Source organism: Chrysochloris asiatica, unplaced genomic scaffold (assembly GCF_000296735.1).
Source record: "Chrysochloris asiatica unplaced genomic scaffold, ChrAsi1.0 scaffold00128, whole genome shotgun sequence".
Lineage (NCBI taxonomy): Eukaryota > Metazoa > Chordata > Mammalia > Afrosoricida > Chrysochloridae > Chrysochloris > Chrysochloris asiatica.
The window spans coordinates 1,847,824-1,868,859 of NW_006408646.1; the positions used below are offsets into that span (position 1 = coordinate 1,847,824).

Here is a 21,036-nt window from a genome sequence, read left to right on the forward strand (position 1 = left end):
TGCTTCTGGGGTTCCTTTAAGGCCTATTTGTGCTTCCCTCGGAGCCTATGACTAGAGATTGGGGCCCTTGTAGTCTGTGATCTGTTGCTAACTTGTTTTCCCAAGCTCTGAAATTGAGTCACCAAATGGTTATTTGTCTGAGTGTCATCACGTAAAATTTCTTGTGATCATCTCAAAAAGCAACTAAGCAAAATGAAAAATGAAACAAAACAGCTACAGCGCAGAGAGCTGGGGCACATGGCCTACGGGATCCTCCGGCTGCCAACGCAGGCCAGCTCCGTTGGCAGGGTGGACAGCTGCCAAACCCCGGAAGAGGTGCAAACAGTGTCAGGGCCTGATTGATGACAAGGCACCATCCTCAACTTACCCCAAACCTTGGCAGGCCCAAAACAGCAAAGAGCATCTCAGCTGGTGGGCCCAGGGGCTTTGAGGGGGGAGTGGGTGAATGTTGCTTTCCTACAAAGCTGCAGCTGGCGTTCCTGAGAGCCAGGGGCCTCCCAGCCTCAGAATGTGTGATTTGCTTACCTCACTGCCTATAGAAGTCCTACTGCCAGTAGGGGCTCAGAAACTTCCCAGGTGGTGCTGTCTGAGTCAACATTCAGGAATGTTGCGGCCACCAGGATGGCTGGTAGGGGCTGTGCTGGTGATAAGACATCACTTCGCCAAGAGTCTGGAAAGAACTTCCTCTGGCCAAACTGGAATTGCAGATCTGACCAAGTGTCTGCTTTGCTTTGGCATTTTGTTGCCTATGTTTCCCATGTCCTCGTCCATGTACAAGTGTCTAAATGCTGGACTCAAGAGTGGAAAAAGTGTTTGTGGGTCCTGTGTCTGAGTAAATGTGACCTCAGCCAGTATGTAGAAGGGAGGACATTACAAAGACCTCCAAGCCCAAAGGATCAAGGTTGCAACAAACTCTGTTGCTTTGCTGACCTTTTGTCTGCTGTGAATACGATGCTGCCAGCCCTCTCCCAAAAGGAAAACGCCCAGCGAGGTCTGTTTACCAGCCTTCTGTCAGCCAGGTATGAAAGAAACCCTTTTGTGAATTTCATACCATGGTCAGTGTGGGATTCATAAAGCCAAAGGTGGCATGAAATAGACAACTAATCCCATAAACAAAGAGGCTTCCAGAAGTTCCTGGGGAAATTCCATTCTCTTTTCATTCCATTTCTCCACCAACTTCTGGAAACCCTCTCGTGTATAGGTCCAATGTGTGATCCAACTAAAAACCAGCAGCTTCTCTGAGGAACAACGGTGAGACATAAACCTGGTCTGAAGTGGACCAGGTAGTTCCTAAGCAAGTGTGCAAAAAAATAAAGTTTAAATTTGAGTACAGATATTTTTCAGTGATGTGAGTGCAGGGAAAGACAGATTTCTGACCTACCTGAAAGTCTTTCTACTCATTAGTATCTTGTAAAAGAAAATCCGAGGTGCATGCTTTCTACGCATCCCGACTCTTATGCGTTTACATTGGTACCTGGCTACCTGTACTGGATGTGACCTGATTGGGGAAAGAAGATAAATAAAAGATCTTGCTGAAGACCAGAGTCAAGTGGTGAATGAATACGTGTCTGATGTACCTGTTATTGTTAAGGGTTGTTGAGTTGGTTCCAACTCATAGCGATCCTGAATTGAGTTTCTGAGGACCGGCTGGTGGGTGTGAACCTCCGATTCACAGTTAGCAATCCAGTGTTTTTCCTACAGCGCCATACCAGAACCCACAGATGTGCTTACTAGACTTTTACTATGTTTTTTTTTTCCCTGTGTCACAAAGGCACTATGTAGTAAATGAAGCAAAATGGACTATTTAATGAATGGGAGGGGGTGGGGACAATGGTAGCAGATCCATGGAAGGTCCAGAAACTACTGGCATCTAACTGGGCCAAGCCTAAGGGTCTGGGCTTTGGGACGACTGGGGACTCGGGGCCCAGAGTGTATTCCCAGGTGTCCTTGGGTACGTCACGAGGCCTTGAGGAATATCTGTGTTCCTTGAACCTTCTGTGACGATGTCTGTGTGGTACAGACAGGACACTCAGCATCATAGGCTCCCTGCCTGCTAGAGCAGTGGTTCTAGAAGTTAGAGAGAAACAAGTGGAGAAGGAAGCTCAGAGAAGTCTAAATATATCAGCATTACATACTGTTGTGCCTTCCAGTTGATTCCAACCCTTTGTGACCCTGTTTAGGGTTTTTGAGGAGCAGCTGGTGAATTTGAACTTCTGACTTTGTGTTCAAATGAGCCTTGCAATCCAGCACGTTAACCCACAGTGCCACACCAGGAGTCCTTATGTCTATAGGGAAGAGTTCTGGCGTGGCGCTATAGGATAAGTACTGGACTGCAATATCATTTTGAACCACAATTATAGGGGAGCATGGTGGCTCAGTAAGATAAACACTGGATTGCAAACAATAAGGTCAGAGGTTCAAGCCCACCAGCTACTTTATGGGAGAAAGATGAGGTTTTCTGCTCCTGCAAAGATTTACAGCCGTGAAAACCCTATAGAGGAGTGTTGTGAGTGGAAACCAAGTCAATGGCACTTAATGTCATTACAGGGGATGTCTCTGGTGGCGCTGCGGGTTAAGCATGGGGCTGCTAACCAAAAGGTTGGTGATTTCTCCATGGGAGAAAGGTAAGGCAGTCTGCTTCCAACTTAAGGTTAGTCTCAAAAACCCTAAGGAGCGGTTCTACTCTGTCCTATTAGGTCGCTGTGAGTCAGAATGGACTCTGTGGCAGTGGGCATTGGGTTTGGAAATTACAGGGGAAGTCTCTGGTGGAACAGTTTGCATTCGTTGCTCACTGAAAGGTTGGCGGTTCGAGCCCACCCAGCAGCACTGTGGGAGAAAGACTTGGCCGTCTGCTTCTGTAAGGATGGCAGCCAAGAAACCTTGGTGGGTCGCAGGTAGGTCAGTATCAGCTGGACGGCCCAGAACCACAAGAATTACAATGAGAGCCAAAGCACTTAGTCCCTTAATGGCTGTATTTGGAGTCTTTTCCCCTTTGTATAAAAGAGGAAGCCTGCTGGCAAGGCATAGTCAGTGCAAGGCAGTCTGCAGCCTACACTGATGGGAGGGGACAAGATGATGACCTGCCTGGGGCTGGGATGCTTCTCACTCTTGGGATGCATTGTGAACTGGACAACTGCTATGTGATAGCAAGGGATACTCTAGTGAGAAACAGCATCCAGTCTAGTCCCAGCTTCAAACTGGCTGCAAAGGAGACCTCGCGTCTTGTGATGGGATCTTCACGTCCCTGTATGGACTCACACTCAAGGCCAGGTAAGTTATTGCACTGGCGTAAGTTCACACCCACAGTCTCTGGATACCCACCTTCCTTCCAGGCAACAACTAAATATCCCAAAAGGGACTTGCATTGTAAGAGTCCCTCTTTGGTGACAGGTATCAGACTTGGAATATTGAGCACCCAAGACAGTGTGTGAGGATGGGAAGAATACTCAGAGTCTACTGGTTCTTGATTTGGCTGCTTCCACGGGAGAAAGACGAGGCTTTCTGCTCCCATAAAGATTTACAGCCTCAGAAACCCTGTACAGGGTTGCTATGAGTCAGAACCAACTCCATGGCACATAACAACAACAGGAAGTTCAAGCCCATGACCACCTCCCCACCCTCCTGCCAGACACCTAGTCTCTTTTCATTGCCTCGGGGTAGAGCCAGGTCTTGGCATCTTACATCTCCTTCTATGGGACTGAGGGTCTCTGCTCTGAGTAGCCAGAAATGACAAGGCCTTTGGAGCCAGTCAGCAAGCATGTAATGCAAACCTCGCCACTTAAGCTTAGCCTCTAGGAGCCAGCTGCTGCTTTGAACCATCTCTGGCCAGTCAATAGTACCCTAATTGGCTTCTAGCAACACCATTGCATGCCCATTCTCTGTGCTGGGGGTTCTGTGGATGTGGCTCAATCCCAGCTTCAGGTTGCACACATGCTCTAGAGCTGACCAATCAGAGCTTTCCAAACTAATGGCCTCTCAGAGATGCGCAAAAGTTTGTTTGCTGGATCATTGAGAAAGAAGAGCAACTTTCTCTGGAGTATGTGCGGGAAGGGTGGGAACTACAAGAAAGAAAATCTAAGTGAAACACACACAGATCATCTAAGCCATGAGCATAGAGTGTGGTAGCTCTGTGGGATATGCACTGGGTTGCAAACCACAAGGTCAGCTGTTCAAGCCCACAAGCCGCTCCTTGAAAGAAGACTTACTACTTCCGCAGATTTACAGCCTCATAAGCCTATATAGGGTCACTATAAGTCAGAACTGACTTGACATCAGTTAACAACAATGATAATAAATAGCATAACAACTGAAGTTGTCAATGATTTCATTTTACTTGGATCCACAATCTACACTCATGGAAGCAGCAGTCAAAAAATCAGATGAAGTATTGTAAAAGGTAAATCTGCTGCACAAGACTTCTTTAGAGTGTTCAAGAGCAAAGATGTCAGTTTGAGGACTAAAGTGCAGCTGACCCAAGCCGTGGTATTTTCAATAACCTCACATGCATGTGAAAGTTGGACAGTGAAGAAGGAAAACCATAGAAGAACTGATGCAGTTTAGTAGTGGTGTTGGCAAAGAATGTTGAAAAAAACAAACAGACCTGTGTTAAAGAAGTACAACCAGAATGCTCCTTAGAAGCGTGGATGGTGAGATTTTGTCTCTCATACTTTGAACATATTATCAGGAGGGACCTGGAGAAGGACATCATGCTTGGAAAATGGAGGGTCAGCACGAAAAAGGAAGCCCCCCCCCAACAAAATTGTTTGACACAGTGGCAGCAACAAAGAACTCAGACATAACTTGTGTGAGGATGGTACAGGACTGGGCAGTGTTTTGTTCTGTTTTGCATTTGGGTTGCTTTGAGTTGGAGCTGACAACCGCATGTTTATACATTTGAAGATGAGGTCTCTTTTCTTCCCTAAGGAAAATCATCACCTGGAACGAGTCTTGTCATTAAGTTGATAAGTGCCATCAAGTCTGTTGCAACTCATAGTGAGGGTTTCTGAGGAACGGTTGGTGGGTTTGAACCACCCACTTTATAGTTAGCATTCCTACAGCACCGGGCTTTTCAGTAACGTGAGCCAATTACCCCTCTTTGTATCTTGACGCTACGTTTGAGTTGTGGCCTCTTCTGTTCCTTGCCACCCTAATCCACATCATGAACCTCATCTACAAAAGAGGCCTAATGCTTCCTTCCCGTAGACTGAGTGAACAGGAAGCGCTCTGCATGTATTCCAATGTAAATATAAGTAGCAAAGGTTAAGTACAAAATGCTTTTTTAAAGGCCACCATGCCCTGCCGCCTGCAACTTCCCCATAATGTTCCCCTCCCTGGCTGACGCTTGCTAACCAGATGTAAACACAGGACATAACAAGGCCCTGTCTTTAGAGCTGCTGACAGATGGCAGTGAAGAGATACACGCAGATTGCAGCATGAGGTGGGAGGAGGCAGCACACACAGGGATGGATTCACTTTCTGCTTCATTTGCAAGCACACGCATTGGTCCTAACTTTTACCCATTCCTGAATTTGCCTCCTCTGACGCTTCGTGGCTGTTATTGTTGTTAAGTGCCATCAAGTCATATCTGATTCATAGTGACCCTACAGGGTTTCTGAGGAGCAACTGGTGGGTTTGAACCGCTGACCTTTTGGTTCACAGCCCAGTGCTTACCCTACAGCCCCCACACCTCCAGTTCCAACTCAGAGCAACCCTACATGACAGTGTAGAAAGGCCCCACAGGGTTTCCTAGGCTGTAATCTAGTGGTCCGCTGGTGTGGCACTATAGGATCAGCACAAGACTTCGAACCACAGGTCTGCAGTTCAAATCCAACAGCTGCTCCTCAGAAACCCTATACAGGGTCACTATAAGTCAGAATCGATTCAACGGCACTTAACACCACCAATCTAAGGGGACTCCAGGTGTGGTACTGTAGAATAAGCACTGGACTGCTAACCACAAAGCCAGTGGTTCAAACCCACCAGCAGCTCCTTGGAAACCCAATACAGGGTCACTATGAGTTGGAACCAACTCCCCGGCATTCAACAACAGCAAAATCTTTATGGGAGCAGACCGCCATATCTGTCTCCCATAGAGCAAGTTAAGGTTGAAGCTGAAGAAAATTAAAAGAAGTTCACATAAGCCAAAATATGACCTTGAATATATCCCATCTGAATTTAGAAACCATCTCAAGAACAGATTTAATATATTAGATACGGATGACCAAAGACCAGAAGAGTTGTGGGATGACATCATGAACATCATATAGGAAGAAAGCAAAAGATCATTTAAAAAACAGGAAGGAAAAAAAGGAGACCAAAATGGGTATCAGAAGAAACTCTGAAACTTGCTCTTGAATGCTAAAGCAACTGGAAGAAATGATACAAAAGCACTAAATAGAACATTTCAAAGGGCATCTCAAGATGACAATAAAGTCTTAAAATGAAATGTGCAGAAACCTGGAGTTAGAAAAACAAAAGGGAAGAACACATTCAGCATTTCTCAAGATGAAAGAACTCAAGGGAAAGTTCAAATCTTGGGTTGTAATATGAAGGATTCTATGGGCAAAACATTGAACGATGCAGGAAGCATCAAAAGAAAATGGAAGGAGTCCCTGTACCAAAAAGAAATGGTCCATGTTCAACCATTTCGAGAGGTACCATGTGAACAAGAACCAATGGCGATAGTTTTAAGGAGAGGAAAGAGACCTCATCTTCAAATACATAAATATGTTGTTGCATCAAGCCGGTTCTGACTCATAGCAACCTGAGGAGTGGCTGGTGGACTTGAACTGCTGAACTTGAGGTTAGCATGTTTATCCTCCAGAACCACACTTTATAGAGACTTTTTCTTTAAGTCTCAAATAGGAATAAACTCAAGACAAAGACAAACATAGATCACCGAGTGAGGAAAATCATAGACTCTATGACGTGTTTCCAAAGTTTCATCTCCACGTTGTTGTTGTTAAGTGCCATTGAGTCGGTTCTGACTCATAGTGACCCTGTATAGGGTTTCCAAGGAGCAGCTGATGAGCTTGAACCACTGACCTTGAGGTTCAAATTGACCTTGCAGGCCAGCTCTTTAACTCACAGCGCCACACCAGGCCTCCTGGCTCCATGCAGTGACCTTTTATAGAGCACAGAGATCAAAGGAATCGCCCTACCCCACCCCAGCCATGACTGATGGCATTAGTCAATGGTTACATATGGAAAGCAGGGAGGGGGCTATGGCCGTAGGAAAGATTAGTTTCTGAGTCTCTTGGGGTCTGACATCACAATCAGGTGACCATTCAAAGATGTATCTAGGAATGTTCCTGTGAGGGCTGGCTGCGGGAAGAAGCCTCAAACCCACTCTTGTATATACTCTGCTTCTAACTCTGGCAGTTCAGCTGTCAGAGGTGCATGAGGTACTCAAGAAAAATTGACATCTGAATACTTAAGCCTTGGCACAAGATGGAATTAAGCTCTGCCTGGCTGGAGTCATTCGTAGGCAGAAAGCCTTCAGATTTCATGCTCTACAGCATATTGAAGGAAGAAGTCCAAGCTGCACCAAGGACAGCGGCAAAAAAAATGAGGCTTCAGGAATTGACAGAATACAAATGGAAATGTTTCAACAAGCAGACACAGCACTGGAGTTCTCCCACTCTTCCTCCCACACCTGGTCATCCTGTGTGTCTACTCATGTAGATCACTGTTACTGCAGAACTGTGGGTGTGACAGGATTTACCTCTGTTCCCTTTACTCTGGCACTCCTCCCTGTGTCTTCCCCTGCCTCCCAACTGAACCCAGGTCTCCAGCTGCTGCAGGCCTCCATCAAGCCTGCTTGGGGGGTCAAGGGCAAGGAGTACCATTTCGCCAGCACATACACGGACCAGACAAGATTGCCTGTCTTGTCTGCTGGGTGTCCTGCCCAGTTGTTAGGGTCCCACGGCCTTCCCTTGAGGCTCTGAAAACAGCTGATGAGGAAGGTGGACGTAGACTAGGTCTTGCAGCTGGGTACTTGCAGGAAATCATGAAATGATCTCTTAGCACATGACAGCATCCCAAAGGCACTCTGGTTCTTATTCCCAAGGGAAACCCAGCTGGTTGGAGGTCTGGGCACGTGAAACAGACAGAGGAGGTGTCCTTTTACCACCTGGCCCCAAGCCCTCAGCGTCATCTTAAGCTTCCCCAACTCCACAGGTAGGTTAAAAAGAGTCTCTATTGTTCCCTAAGCTAGGATGACAAGTGCTGATCTGACTTCTGCCTGTCCCAGTCTTCTCACAGAGGGGCCCAGAGCAAGGGACAAAGCAGCATCAACCTCTAGTGAAGGGCTGGGTATAAGTGCACTTGGGTGTGTGTGGACGTGTGTGACCAGAGCAGAGTAAACCGTCACGCGGTACCATTTGGCAGTACCAGCCACTGATTCCTGCCTACTTTCTGGACCAGGAACATCTCATAAGCCCGGTTTTCCCTGGCTGCTTTCTCTAGCTGAAGACGAGTACCTGTCATAAAGTAACCATGCCCCTCTACCCACCCACCACCAAATATTCGATATCTAAGTCTCCACTTCCAAGCTACCAAGTCGTCCTCATTACTGTCTTTTAACGTTCCATTGTGAATTGGGTGATGGTGTGCAGAGCAGCGCATCAGTTTTTTGTTCAGCAATTAGCACATTTTCTTTCATTTCATTGGTTACCATCTCCACAATGTAACATCCCACTTCCTCCCTGTGTTTCCTGTTTCCATTCCTCCCCCTCTCCGAGCCCTTCTGAACTTTGTCCTTGAGTAAATGCTGCCCTCTTGATCTCAAATGGTTGATTAGTTTAAGGTGTATGGACGTCTCTAGTGTTTGGCTGAAAAGTGAAGCCACAGAGGTGCGTTTAGTTCCAGACCTGAAGGGTGACCACGGGCCACAGTCTCGGGGGTTCCGCCTATATCCATCTGACTAGTAAGCTTGGTTTTTGTTTTATGATTTTGAGTTCTGTTCTACATTTTCTCGCACTCTCTCCAGGACCTTCCACTGTGATCTTTCAGAGCAGCTGATAGTGGCAGCAGGGCCTCATCTAGTTCTTCTCCTCTTAAGAGTGGTGAAACTAGTCCTCACCCTGCCCATTGTCTCTCGCCTTCTCCAGTTGCTCCCTCTCCTACCTGCTCCCATCTTCACCACAGCTTTCTGCTACTTGCCCTGCCTGTCATCCACTCAGGAGCCGGTGACCTTTCTAATGAGAACCAGATTAAGAGACTCCTGTTTAAACAGCCCTCCTCTGCCCCTGTGTGAACTTTCAGCCCCTGCAATGACTCAAGACCCTTTGTGGTGTGGCTCCATCTCTGTGTGCCCTGCAATCACTCTGTGGATCTGCCATATTGAAAGAGAAGGGACTTGGAGTTGCCAGCAGGACAAAGAAAGGTACCATGTTGGCAGGGTCTGTTTGCTCCCTGTGGCTGCTGTAAGACATGACCACACACTCAGTGACTTAAAGCCCCTGAAATTCACCCTCTTACAGTTCTGGAGGCCACAAGTCCAAAATCAGTTTGACTGGGTTGAGATTGCTGGCTGGATGCCATGCTCTCCGGCGGCTCTGGGGAGAATCTGTTTCTTGCGTCTTTTCATCTGGTGGCTGCCAGTCCTCCTTGGCTCCGTCTCTGCCAGCCTTCATACCACCTTGTCCTCTATCTGTATAATCTCCCCAGCCTCGCTCATCAGAGCATTTGTAATAATGTTCCAGGCTCATCCAACAGCCTAAGACACTCCCGTCTCCAAACTCTTAATCACATCTGCAAACACTTCATTCATCATCATATAAAGGGGGGGTACTGATCCCATAATGCAGTGCCTCTTGTGAAGAACACTTCAAAGGGTGAAATATGCATGAGAAACACTTAACCTACCCACTGCGGTCGCATCAATTCTGACTCATAGCACCCTTCTAGCACCCCTACAGAACGGAGTAGAACTGCTCCCTGGGGTTTCTGAAATAGTAAATTTTTATGGGAGCAGACAACCCGTGGAGCAGCTGGTGGGCCTGAACTGCTACCTTTGCAGTTAGCAGTCTAACACTTTACCCAATGCACTACCATGGCTCCTTTGAGATAGACTGAGGAGAGGCTCGCCTGACAGGAAGAACTGTGCCCAAGCATTTTCTGACCCTGAAATGTAACCTGAGAACTTCCCTAAGAAACCCCAGAACTGTGAGTATGGGATATGAGTTCTGTGAACCCAGAGAAGTAGATTGCTGTGGGAGTGACGGTTTGGTGGCCCTCTTTGTTCTGGGACTCCCGATGGGGCTTAGCCAGGTGGTTCTGGCTCACAGTCTCTCATCCTGGCCCACTCACATGGGACAGCAGGCGGCCTTGCTCCTCACCACAAGTGCATCTCCACAGGCCTACTCAAGAGTCTGTCCTCAGTATGTCACCAGTTTCCCCCCAGAATGAGCGGGACAAATGTGCATGCCTGAGAGAATTGGAGGCCCGAACGTCTTTATGCCGTACTCTGTATTCGTCAGAAATCAACCAGCTAGCACAGCTCCCACTCGAGGGAAAGGCGATTCTCAAATTGGTAGAAAACATGTGGGCATGTTGTTAGAAGACACAGAAGCGGGCTTGTGGTATTCTCCTCACACTCCTTGTTTGATGAAGACTCGACTTGGGGGGAAACTTTGAAGGGGAGCCGGCTGGCTGCCCAGAGTGCTGGTTCTTAGAAACAAGAGCATTCTGAATTAAAAGCAGCGTTACACAGGCTAACTGATGAGGTTAGATGGGAACAGGTTTCTGGAAGCAATGCCAGTAAGATAACTCTCTGCTGCTGACCTGGTATCCAGGCAGGGTATAGAGATGGCCATGCAATGTTCTCAGGACACAGCTCTTCTTTGGAGAGTCCTTGAACAAACACTCTGGGGGCTGAACGACCAGTGCACTCCCGGTTCCTCCCGTGTTGCACCTGTAATGGGTTGTCACTTCACAAGAGCTTGTGACTGGGGACTTCTGGGTTCTGAAGACATTCGGAGTGTGCTGGCTTAAAAGCAAACCCCGTGCCAGAGAGAAATAATGCTAGGTATACGTTATTCAGGGAGGTTCCTCAGGGAGGACACAGAAATGTGTAATGACCTTTTTCCTGGAGATTTTAGCAAAGGAGGAGGTCGAAGTAGGACCCTAGTTCGAGGGAGGAAAAGGTCACCCTCTTTGGTCAGCCAGGAGAAGAACCCACAGAGAGGGCAATGTGTGCATGGTCAGCTGCAGCCCAGTCATCTTCACAGGCAGGCCTTTCAGAAGCACACATTGTCTCTGTGGAAGGAAAAGCGAGCTGTGTGCAGACAAAATGCATGCAGACAGAGATAAAGGGGTGTGATAGCTAAGGTCATGTGTCAACTTGACTGGGCCAGGTTTCTCAGTGGTTTGGCAATTTAGGCCATCGGAAGAATATGATGTCATCTTCTCCACAATGAGGTCGGCTAGGAGCAAGTTTCCCTGGTGCTTTGGCCTGTTTCCAATATATGAGCCTCTCAGGCAAAGCTTGTTTGCTTTTTCCTGGGTCTGGATCCTGCCTCTGACTCCTCATCTGACCTTGGGTTTTTCTTGCCATCTGACCTGCTGACATTGGATCCATTCATCTCTGCAGCCAGAAGCCTGCCTTCAGACCAGCTGATCTTGAGTTCATCCTGCAGCTACCTGAGTCGGAAGAAGCCTCCACCCTGACATCTGACCCACAGATGTGGAACCTGTTTGATATAAACCTCTCCCTTTCTATATACACACACAGACGTTTCACTAGTTTTGATTCTTTAAGATAAAGGACTTTAAGTTTGTGGAAAACTGGAATTAAGAGGCAATGGGATTTTTCCAGGAACTTCTCAAAGGCTCCGTATCTGTAGGATCTATTCACTTCACCTTACGAGTTCCTGGGTGCCTATGGACTGCTAACTGGAATGCTGGTCATTCGAGTTTAAACACAGGCACCTCAGAAGAAAGGCCTAATGAACTACATCCCCAAAATCAGGCACTAAAATCCCGTGGCACACAGTTCTACTCTGATACACACCAGGTACCATGATTCAGAACGGACTCAGGACAACTGCTTTTTGCTTTATGGTTTTGTTGTTTTGGTTTTTTTTAAACCTTAACTTTGGTATGAGAAGTGCTACTGTTAAATTACAACCCAATCATGTTATTACTTATTTTATTTTTAGCCCTTGAGAGTTTCTTTCCAGAAAAATACATCATGCCATAAACATCAGACATGCCTGAACATGAAATCACTACCATCATACTTCAACAGGAACCTCAGGCACATTCAGATAAGATTTTGGTCAATGTTTTCACCGTGTGATCCATGAACAATCTGACAGCCACCACAGAAAAACCCCATGTTGGACACTCTCTGAGGACCGCCACAGGGTGTAGCCAGCTCCACAGCCCACTCTAACCACCCAGCACCACCAAGGAGCCGTCACGGGAGGGCTCTGGCCTCAGCCACTAGGGCCCTGCACTTTCTGGAACCCAAACCACCCTCCCGTGGTGTCCAGACCAAGAGACCCTGATTTTAAGGAAATCTCCATGGGTGCCTGCTCCCATGGAGATTTCCGACCTCGGAGACCCTAGGGAGCGGTCCTATTCTGTCCTATGATTGGGGGAGCTCTGAATTAGCAGTGGGTGCTTTGAAACACAGTCCCGGAGGAGTCCCTACATGGAGAAGTGGGGGACCGTTCTCCGCACGATGAAGCTGACCCTCCAACCGTCACCATGGTGACAGGACTAGACAAGCCAGATCTGCTTCAGGCCAAACCCAGACCCAGGCCGGGGCGGCAGGAGGTCCCGCCTCGGGCGTCATTTCACAGGGCGCACAGGTGACCCTGCCTATCTTTGGAATCAGGAGCCCAAGTGCCCCACACTGGCCCCAACGCTGCCCCCAGATCTGCAGAAGGGGCAACAAAAGCTCAAACACATTTCTAAAATAACAAAAACACGCCAATCCCCCCCCCCCAAAAAAAAGGGCGAGGGGCGCTCTTTCCTCTGTGAAGAAGGCCCAGGGGCCCTGCCCCCGCTGGCTGTGGCTCAGCAGCTTCCGCCAGGGGGCGCAGCTCAGAGCAGGTTCACGCCGTGCTTGAGCAGCTTCTGCTTGGCTTTGCCTGCGAGGCCAAAGGCGCCTTCCTGGGGACTGGGGAAACCCGAGCTCTGGGGCTGGGCGGCCAGCGGCTGGAAGTAGGTCTCCTGGACGGGGTTACAACAGGCGTACACAGCTGTGGAGGCATTCCTGCGGAAGAAGGTCCAAAATCAGCCCACCAGGACCCTGGGGAGCTGCGCTCAGGCTCCCAGTGATGAGCAGTACTGTGGCTACGGTGGCCCTGGCTGTAAGCACCTCGTCCTTGGAGACACCCACCCGCCTCTCCCACAGTGGAAGGACATGGCAGAGGGGGCAGTCTGACCATGAGTGAGGGATGGACAGCCACAGGACAGAAACCCAGGGAAAAGCCATTTGGGAGCAACTGGTTCAGGACCTGGGGTCTAGCTGGCCGCAGTCCTGCCTACTGTGGGACCTTTGTCTAGTCACATCCTCAGTGGACCTCAGTTTCTCCAAGTGAAGTCAGCGAAGGTAGAGGCCCCTCCCAGATCTTCCGTGGCCACCAATTTCTCAGGGTTTTAAGGGGCTTTGGGCCCCACCTGGCTTAGATACTGCAGCCACTCACTGGCCCTGCAGTCAGACACACCAGCCCTACCACTCCCTGGCTGTGTGCCCTTGGCTGAGTAACTTTCCCTTTCTGAGTCCCTTTGCTCAACCATAAAGGGGAGATGATAAGAGGGCTTATCTTCACAATGTTATTTTAAAGAGGCGAAGAAGGGAAAAATATGAGACCGTGCCTTAGAGAAGCTGAGCCCATGGTGAGTGATCAACAAACATTCCCTGTTTTTATTACCACAACTGAAATCATCTCCCAACAAACATCTTGAGCTCCTGATCGTGAAGAATCTTAAAGGTTAAAAAAAACCCTCTCAGGCAGGACCCTACCCAGAGAAGCAGTGATGCCTGAGATGGAGGTAGAGACGATGATGTGGAGAGATGGAAGTGTTGGGGACTTTAGACACAGAGAGGGAGAGGGGCTGTGTGCTGATGACTAGGGGGCAGGCTTGCAGTGTATACCCTTTGGTTGGTTGATGATGCATGGAGGGGATTATAACCATAGCAATGAAATGATATACTATAGGATGAATGTAAAACTAATGTTCGCCCATATAAACTATCACATAATTCACAATAAAATATTAAAAAACAAAACAAAACCCTCTCAGTTCCAAGGGAGTGTACACACTGAAGCCATAAGAGGCTTAGGGGATCAGAGGCTGACTTCACTTGCTTTTTCTTCAACAGAACACACACGCACACAGACATAAAGACACACAGAGAAGATATACATAGAGACCTACACAGGGACACAGACACACATGCCCAACACAACCAGTTCTCACACCAGTGACAGGATGGATACAAGTCCCAGTTCAGCTGCCAGCCTGGGCAGCTGGGAGAGACTGGTGGCTGCAGCAGCACCTGGCCTCAGGTGTGACGGGAGGCTGCACATTAGCTCCGACATAGGAACAAGACTAAGATGCCAATGCATGCATGTCTGTGAGGGTCTAGAGCCCACACCCTTCTCACGGGGCCCACAGCCTGGAAATGTGTGCAGAGAATATACATATTACAGAGGGACCTGGGTTCACATCCCGGCTCAGCCCCTCATTTATCCGGTGCCTCAATATCCTTGTCTGTAAAATGAGGAGGAAACACTAAGTGGAATCCTGTGTATAACAAGTGACCGCCAGCCCTCTGGCCCCATAACGTGCCTCATCGTCTGCTCCCAGTGTCACAGGAGAAGCATGAGAAGAAAAAAAGCCAGCCTGGCAGTCACATGCTGCAAGTCACAGCAATAATGCGCACTGACCGGGGGCTGGTCAAGGCACACAGTGAGGTGCAAAATTCAGCATGCAGCACATTAGTCTGATCCTACTTTTAAAAAGACCATTAAAATACAAATACACTCTGTATACAAAAACATAACCAAATTCAACAAAGTCTGAAGTAGCACATGAAACCACTCAGTGTGGGGGTTTCCCGAGTAGGTGATGGGGTGGGGAGGGGAGCATGTTCCGTTCTAAGTTAGGCCAACAACAACACTATTGAAACCCCACAATGACCAGGGAATCTAGCCCTGTCCTCAGTAATGATGGTGAGGGCCTAAGAAGTCTTCTTCACTGTCTTAACCCCAGAGCCCAGAGAGGGACTCAGCAAACCCAGGACCCCTGCATGAATGATGGCAGCAACAGGAGCCATGAGAGGCATGACTAGAATGTTCTTCCTTCCGGGGCCGAGCCTGAGATCAGCTAGCAGCGCAGGGGCACACTCACCTGACCGTCACCTCGTAGAGTGCAGGCCGCTGGGCAAAGTCAGAATGAACCAGGCTGACGGCCTGCAGGAAGCGGCGATCCTGGGCTGTGGCTACTGGCGGCAGGTTGGCTTCGGGAAGAGGACAGAGAGGCTGTGGTTGCAGACCCATGCCTCCCACCCAGCCAGTCCCCTGCACGGTCATCAGGCTCACGGTCAAGGATGTGGATGGTGAGGAGGACACAGGCAGAGAGGCATGGGGTGCTCGAGACAGCATACCCTATCCCTAGTGATGGGTAGCACCCAGTTCTGCACCCACCAAAGCAAGCCCTCTGCTGCCAAATCCATGCTGTCTCCCAGCGACCCTCTAGGGAAGAGAAGGATAGAACTGCTCCTTAGGGTCTCAGAGCTGTCAGTCTTCACTAAAGCAGGCTGCCACTGCTCCCTCAGAGGGGCAGAGGGGTTTGAACTGCCACCCTTGTGGTTAGCAACCCGACGCTTAACCAACTGTGCCATCAAGGCCTCAATGCACCAAAAACACTGTTGTCAAGTCAATTCCAACTCACAGGGAACCTGTAGGACAGAGAACTGCCCCCATAAACTTTCTGAGGCTGTCAGTCTTCACCGGAGCAGCTGGTGGGTTGGAACTGCCAAAGCTTATGGTGAACACTTCAATGCTTAACCCATTTCATCACCAGGGCTCCTTTGCAAAATAGTGGCAGACCTTCTCACACACATTTGAGCATGTGTGAGCGTCTCTCAACAATCACAAAAAAAGGGTCAAATGAGCAAATGGGTGCTTGCCAAGTGAAGCCCCATCTCGGCAGGAGCTGGGCTGCAAGTGAGTGCCATCTGCTTGGTATCTGATGCAGAATCTGCTCTCGGGTTTCCTTCTTTCCAGAGCACACCCGTTCACACCCAGGCCCTGATCCGTTCTAGGTGAATCTGAATTCCTCCTCCAGCCCAGGTCCTACCCTATGTGCCCCACTCACGAGGACAGCAAGCGATGTGATACTAGGCCCCATGCTGCCCACTCCTGAAGACACTCGCAGGGCCGGCTCCTTACCTGTCAATATGTTCTGAATGCTGTCGTAGTGGGTAAAGTTGTAGGCACTGCTCCCTGGGGCAGCCTGGTTCTGGGCGAGCATCTCCTTCAGATGAACCTCCAGCCCGTTCAAGGAGGCCAGGCTGCCATGGTACTGCAGGGGGACCAAGAGAGAGGATGAGGCACTGCTGGACTTGCCCTGGGGCCTCAAGAGGCTTCTACTTTTCCCAGGAACTTAGTTCACAAAGAATACCACCAATGTCACCTGTGTTCACTTCTTGGCCCCTGACCATCTGTGCCTGTTTTTAGAGTCACTAACTTCTACCCTTATGTTCTCTCTGTGTTTTCACATGAAGGACTAGCTTGCAGAAAATGAGAAAACATAGAGGCATCATGGAAAACTGGAATGGAAAGAGAATGAAATTTTCCCATGAACTTTTCAAAGCCCACTAGTAGAGATGAAGAGTCCTGGTGTTGCACTGTGGGTTAGGGTGCTGGACTGCAAGGTCGGCAGTTCAAGCTGCTCAGAAACCCTATACAGTGTCGCTATGAGTCAGAACTGACTCAATGGCACTTAACAACAACAGAGATGAGCAGGGAGAAAATGTAAAAGGAGAAAATCAGCAAAGAAAGATGACCCTGCTCTTCCCATCCACTTGAGAGCCACTGCTGACCATGGGGGATGTGCTGTGGGAACGATCCAGGAGGCCTGGCCTCCCAACACACTCCCCCCGCCTCCCTCCCCACAGCCTGGGCTGTGACCTTCTCCATCTCTCTGCTGAGCCCCTGGGGGAAGTAGCTTCACACTGAGCCGAGCCACACAGACAGTCCTCTGTGTTCTGGGGATCGCAGGAGGAACCCAGGAAGCAGGGCTGTCATGGAACTGAGGTTCAGGCACCTGGACTTTAAACCCTTCTACCAGCAGATAGGAGCCCTGGTGGTGCTGTGGGTTAAACACAAGGCTGTTAATCACAAGGTCGGCAGTTCAGACCCACCAGCCATTCTACAAGAGAAAGATAAGTCTGTCTGCTCCCGTATAGATTTACAGTCTCAGAAACCCTATGGAGCAATTGTGTTCTGTCCTGTGGGGTCACTATGAGTCAGAATGGACTTGATGGTAGTGGGTTTGGTTTTGGTCCATCAGGAGTTGAGAACGTTTTCATGTAAATCTTTTCTTACAAAATAAGAATGCAATCAAGCCATAAACAATGAATTAATCAAGTCTTTTAACCTAATGGGATAGCATGAACCCCCTTTTAAAATATTCTTCACCTTCCCTGTTCTAGAGCTCCGTTGTGGGCTGGGCTAAGGACACCTTAGTGATGGGCTCAGGCTGGGAAGGGGGCTTCCAGTGGTTCGTCCCATGAGGCCAGTGTTTCTCAGCGTCAGACAGCTCGCCCAGGCAGATGCTCTGGCTCTGACAGAATGGCCCAGGCTACGTAACGAGTGTTCTGTGCCTCAATTTCTCTGAGAAGTGGGCTACCATGCAGAGCTGCTGAGTGGAGGGAGTGAGGGAACACATGCAAAGGTCCTCTCTAGGCTTTTAAGTGTTACCCTGAGGCATGGCTTCTAAAGAGTGGCACTAAATGACAATTCGTGTTAGTATGCGGCACAAGGTCAGCAGTGGGAACCCACCAGCTCCTCCGAGGGAGGGAGAAAGAGGAGGTATTCTGCTCAGGTGAAGACTGACAGCCTTGGAAACCCTATAGGGCAGTTCTCCTTTGTCCTAAAGGGTTGCTATGAGCCGGAAGCAACTCGATGGCAGTGGGTTTGGTTTTCTGGTCTCTTGAGGAGGACAGGGAATCCTGGTGTGTCATTGTAGGATAAGCACTGACTGCTAACCACAAGGTCAAACCCACTAGCCATTCCTTGGACACCCTATACAGGGTCACTATGAGTTGGAACGGACTCAACGGCGTTTAGTAACAACAACAAAGGCAGTGGCAGCAACAACAGACTCACACGTTAACAACTGTGAGGATGGCGCAGGCCGGGCAGTGTTTCCTTCTGCTGTGCATGAGGTTGCTATGAGCTGGAGCCTAACAACGGCACCTAACAACAAGTAGGAAGATGGAGAACTTGTCTGTGGACTGATGACTGTCAACAGCCATGTGAGAAAGCTGAGTGCACACCACCAGGCCAGAAAGGCAAACAGAAGGCTTCGGAAGTGATGGCTATGGAGCTTGGGGGTTGTTCTGTTGGTGCATTGGCCTTCAATCAGTAATGTCTCAGGAGTAAAAGCACACATGGCTTTATTGCATGCACTCATCTCTGTACCTATAACCCCTCGCCGAGTTCCAGGCCTCTAGTAGGCATTAATTAAGTGGTTGAATAAATGTGGCCAATGCCGTGCATATACAACTTGGGAGATGTCATGGATTGAACTGTATCCCCACCAAATATGTGCCAACTTGGCTAGCCCATGCTTCTCTGGTTTGACAGTTGTGTAATGCTGTAATGGGACAGTTATGTGATGATTCCCCACGTTAATCTGATGTGATAAACCAGCCAGTTGTTAAGAGGTTAAAGGTGGAATGTCCTGATCCACAGTCAGGGGCATTTCCCTGGGTGTGCTCTGTAACCCTTTAATCCTACAAGAGACAAAGGAGAGAAGTAAGCATCTCAGAGAGTGGCACCTACTTCCACCAAGACAGAAGAGCCAGGAGCAGAGGGCAGTCTTTGGATCTGGGGCTCCTGACCTCTGAAAATCCTAGACCCAAGGGAAGGCTGATACCAAAACACAGGGATCTCTGAGGGACGCTGAAAGGAGACAAGGGCCTTTCTGCGGAGCTTGGACTTGTGGGCTCCTAAACTGTGAGATCATAAACTTCTGTTTGGTAAAGCCGTCCCTGCAGGGCATTTCTGTTCCAGCAGCGCTAGAGAACTAAGACAGGAGCACTCTGCAGAGTACAAGGATGTATGTTCAGGAGGGACAAGACCCATCGCTCAGGCTGGGATCCAACCAGTTTAACAGATGCTAATGAGCCTATCTGAACTAGCGTGTGTGTGCCCACGTGCATGTGTATGAATGTGTGTGCACATGTGCAAGCCTTCCTCATGATGTCACTGGTAGCTGCTGATACACAGGAGACTGGTAACCATTGCGTCTCCCCTCCCAGGCCAGTAGACAGAGGAAGTGAGGCAGGTCTACCCTGAATTTTCCTGCAGGCATACAGCCCCACTGCGGGAGTCTCTTCAGAACTTATACTCTAGAGAAAAATCAAGAAACCAGAAATGCAAGAGATTATGTTTGATGACATGAGGACCTTTTTTTCTTGTTTTTCCTGATGCCCAAGTCCATTCGCATACAAGGGGGATTCAAAACACGGAAACATGGAATTAAAAGATAATTTTTCCAACTTTCTGATAGTCACTTGGACACCTGGGGTCAGCAAACTCTGGCTGCCAGGCCAGGCCCAGTCTGTCACCTGTGTTTGTACAGCCTGCCAACAAAGGATGTTTCACATCTTTAAGTGTTGGAAAATTGGGTCAAAAAAAGACGACTTTGTGACATGTGAAAATAGCCTGGGATCCAATGTCCAGGTCTGTAAGACGGGCTAGTGGCGCACACTGACTCCTATCTACGGCAGCTCATGCACACCACCAGCGGGCTCTCAGAGTTACGCAAAGCTGAAAATATTGGCCACCTGGTCCTTTCCAGAAAAAGTCTGCCAACCCCTCATATATGCTACTACTCTCAGAGTTCTGGTGTGGCGCTGTAGGATAAGCATTGGACTGCAAGGTCAGTTTGAGCCGCAAAGTTGGTGGTTCAAGCTCACCAGCCGCTCCTTGGAAACCCTATACAGAGTCGCTATGAGTCGGAACCAACTTGATGGCACTTACCAACAATGTGACCCTCAAAGTGGTCACAAAGGAGTCTTGGTGGTGCAGTGGTTGAGCTGTGCGCACAGCCGCTAGTGAGGAGGCGGTGTCTAGAGCCTACCCAGTGGTTCTATCTGGCGTGCTGCTCCTGCAGAGATGTCAGCCCTGGATGCCCCGTGGGGCAGCTCTACTTGGCCTTTGAGGGTGTTTGGAGGCTAACTAATTACCAATTGCCAGTCGATTTTGACTCCTGAAAACCCCATTCGGGTCAGAAAACCCTGTGCTCTGCAGGCCTCCGCTGGCTGGTTTCCTAGAAGTAAACTCTCCAGCTGAGGCCGACACTTGTTGTTGTTGTTGTTGTTAAGTGCCGTCGAGTCGGTTCCGACCCATAGCGACCCTGTACAGGGTTTCCGAGGGTGTAAATCTTTTACGGGAGTAGAAAGCCTCATCTTTCTCCCGCGGAGCGGCTGGTAGTTTCGAACCGCTGACCTTAAGGTTCGCAGCCCGATTCGTAACCACTACGCTACCAGAGCTCTTTAGCAATCCTATTTGTTGATATATAGTGCCATTGAGTCAGTCCACCTCATAGTGACCCTGTATAGCGTTTATAAAGAGCAGCTGGTGAGTTTGAACTGCTGATCTTGCAGTTAGCAGTCTAGTGTTTACCCTACAGTGCCACACCAGGACTCCCTAACGACCTGATAGGACAGTTTTTAAAACTTGTCAGTCTTTACGAGAGCTGACTGCCATGGAGTGGCTACATTGCCTTGTAGCTAGCAGGCCAATGCTTAACCCAACGTACCACCATGACTCCTCAAATTCA

The 21,036-nt window shown here is 49.0% G+C and overlaps 1 protein-coding gene across 1 annotated transcript in view; it reads right to left on the minus strand.

The window, feature by feature from the left end:
- Positions 1–13,053: 13,053 nt before the first annotated feature.
- The window catches only part of HPS4 (Hermansky-Pudlak syndrome 4), a 33,050-nt gene continuing 25,067 nt past the window's right edge, over positions 13,054–21,036 (minus strand). The window contains exons 13-15 of the mRNA XM_006869295.1: positions 16,413–16,545; positions 15,370–15,478; positions 13,054–13,225 (exon numbers count right to left, since the gene is read on the minus strand). Coding sequence (XP_006869357.1) covers positions 13,054–13,225; positions 15,370–15,478; positions 16,413–16,545 — 414 coding nt within the window. The remainder of the gene's footprint in view (positions 13,226–15,369; positions 15,479–16,412; positions 16,546–21,036) is intronic.